The 2,199-nt window shown below is 36.5% G+C and overlaps 1 protein-coding gene across 1 annotated transcript; it reads left to right on the forward strand.

Annotated features, from left to right (window-relative positions):
- The first annotated feature begins 401 nt into the window (after positions 1-401).
- On the forward strand, positions 402-1,346 carry LOC105720094 (olfactory receptor 10A6). Its single transcript, XM_012456397.2, has one exon. It carries the CDS (start codon positions 402-404, stop codon positions 1,344-1,346), a length of 945 nt encoding a protein of 314 aa, XP_012311820.2.
- The last annotated feature ends 853 nt before the right edge of the window (positions 1,347-2,199 follow it).

The raw sequence follows: 2,199 nt of genomic DNA on the forward strand, positions 1-2,199 counted from the left end.
TTTTGAATTTATGTAAAATTCAGTAAAATGAAAAGCACCTGTAGCAATGTTATGGGACTGGGACCTAAGGTATTAAGTATTTACATTTCCTTTAAGGCTATGTTTAATTTTCAAATTACATGGTGTACAGTTGAAATAGAACTTTGATATTATTTTGTACTTTTCAGACAAGGTTTCTGAGCCAGAATTCTTCATTTCTATTTTTATATTTGGAGTATAATTCAAGTATTTGGTCATTGTCTAAAATTGCCAAAGAAAATTTCTGTCAGGATAGGCTCCTCTTTTCACCTTCTGCCAGAATTTCTGAGGTGAATGCAGACTGGAACTTTTAGCTAATGGACTGTGGCTTTATTCTTTGTATACTATGTTCATCAAATCAATGTATGACTTCACTACTGAAAATGAAAAGACAAAATCAAAGCTCTGTGGTTGAATTCATTCTCTTGGGCTTTTCTAACTTTCCTGAGCTGCAGGGGCAGCTCTTTGGGGTTTTCCTGATTATTTACTTGGTGACCCTGATGGGAAATGCCATCATTATAGTCATCATCTCCCTGGACCAGAGCCTCCACGTTCCCATGTACCTGTTTCTCCTGAACTTATCTGTGGTGGACCTGAGTTTCAGTGCAGTCATTATGCCTGAAATGCTGGTGGTGTTCTCTACTGATAAAACTATGATTTCTTTTGTGGGCTGTTTTGCACAGATGTATTTCATCCTTCTTTTTGGTGGGGCTGAATGTTTTCTCCTGGGAGCAATGGCTTATGACCGATTTGCTGCAATTTGCCATCCTCTCAACTACCCAATGATTATGAATAAAGGAGTTTTTATGAAATTAGTTGTATTTTCATGGGCCTTAGGTTTTATATTAGGTACTGTGCAAACATCATGGGTATCTAGTTTTCCCTTTTGTGGCCTTAATGAAATCAACCATATATCTTGTGAAACCCCAGCAGTGTTAGAACTTGCATGTGCAGACACGTTTTTGTTTGAAATCTATGCATTCACAGGCACCTTTTTGATTATTTTGGTTCCTTTCTTGTTGATCCTCTTGTCTTACATTCGAGTCCTGTTTGCCATCCTGAAGATGCCCTCAACTACTGGGAGACAAAAGGCCTTTTCCACCTGTGCCTCTCACCTCACATCTGTGACCCTGTTCTATGGCACAGCCAGTATGACTTATTTACAACCCAAATCTGGCTACTCACCAGAAACCAAGAAACTGATGTCACTGTCATACTCACTTCTGACGCCTCTGCTGAATCCGCTTATCTACAGCTTGCGAAATAGTGAGATGAAGAGGGCTTTGATGAAGTTATGGCGAAGGCGAGTGGTTTTACACACGGTCTGACTCTTGAGAAGTCATGCAAGATTTAGTCACTGCCTGACTGTACTCAATCTAAATTTAATAAATGGTGAAAATGTTTGCATTTTTTTGGCATGAGTATGACTAATTTGCTCAGTTCTCCAAGTTTGATTATACATCAGGAGCATCTTTATATGTTAATATTTTTAGTTTTTTTCACAGATGCATAATATTCCTTAATATTGAATATAATACAGTTTCAATAATTTGTTTAGCAATAGACCTACTGATGGTTATAGTTTTGTCACAATAGAGAATAGTAAAACAAATAATCTGTTTTTATATACTTATAAACTCTGGTGATTTAATTTCTACGGAATAGCTTTCACAAAGTAGGTTTGAAGGGTCAAAGCAAATGTGAGCTTGCAGTTTTCATAAATATTACTGAGTTACTTTTCTAAATGATTTTAATGACTTCAGACTGACCTGAGCACCCATCCTACACCAATGACTAGGTTGAATGCCAAGAAGCCTACAATGAAGAGATGAGATTTTTTTGCTTCTGTAGTGAAAATCCGTTCCACAAATAAGTAGAAAAGAGCAGTTATTTATTGAGAGGAACACAGTGTCTCTCGTCAGGGACCCAGAGAGATATAATTCAAAACTAGATTTCTTCCTGTTAATTTAGAATATATATTCAGTGTTTTTAGTACAGAACATCATGTGATCATTTTTAAAAGTCGTTTATTGTATGGCTATCCTTTCTGCTCATAAACTGTTTTTTTTTAGAAACTTGATCAAATTTCTTTTATAGGGCAAAAATGCACCTCATACAGGCCAAACAAGTATGATTGTGTTTTTTTCTTGTGGGACACAAATATGATGACCTCCTTGTGCC

This window comes from Aotus nancymaae, unplaced genomic scaffold (genome assembly GCF_030222135.1).
Source record: "Aotus nancymaae isolate 86718 unplaced genomic scaffold, 86718_ANA_hifiasm-v0.15.2.pri h1tg000059l, whole genome shotgun sequence".
Lineage (NCBI taxonomy): Eukaryota > Metazoa > Chordata > Mammalia > Primates > Aotidae > Aotus > Aotus nancymaae.

Bases quoted from the DNA above. Each gene is read 5' to 3' on its own strand.
- LOC105720094 (XM_012456397.2), top strand. From the start codon at position 402: ATGAAAAGACAAAATCAAAGCTCTGTGGTTGAATTCATTCTCTTGGGC.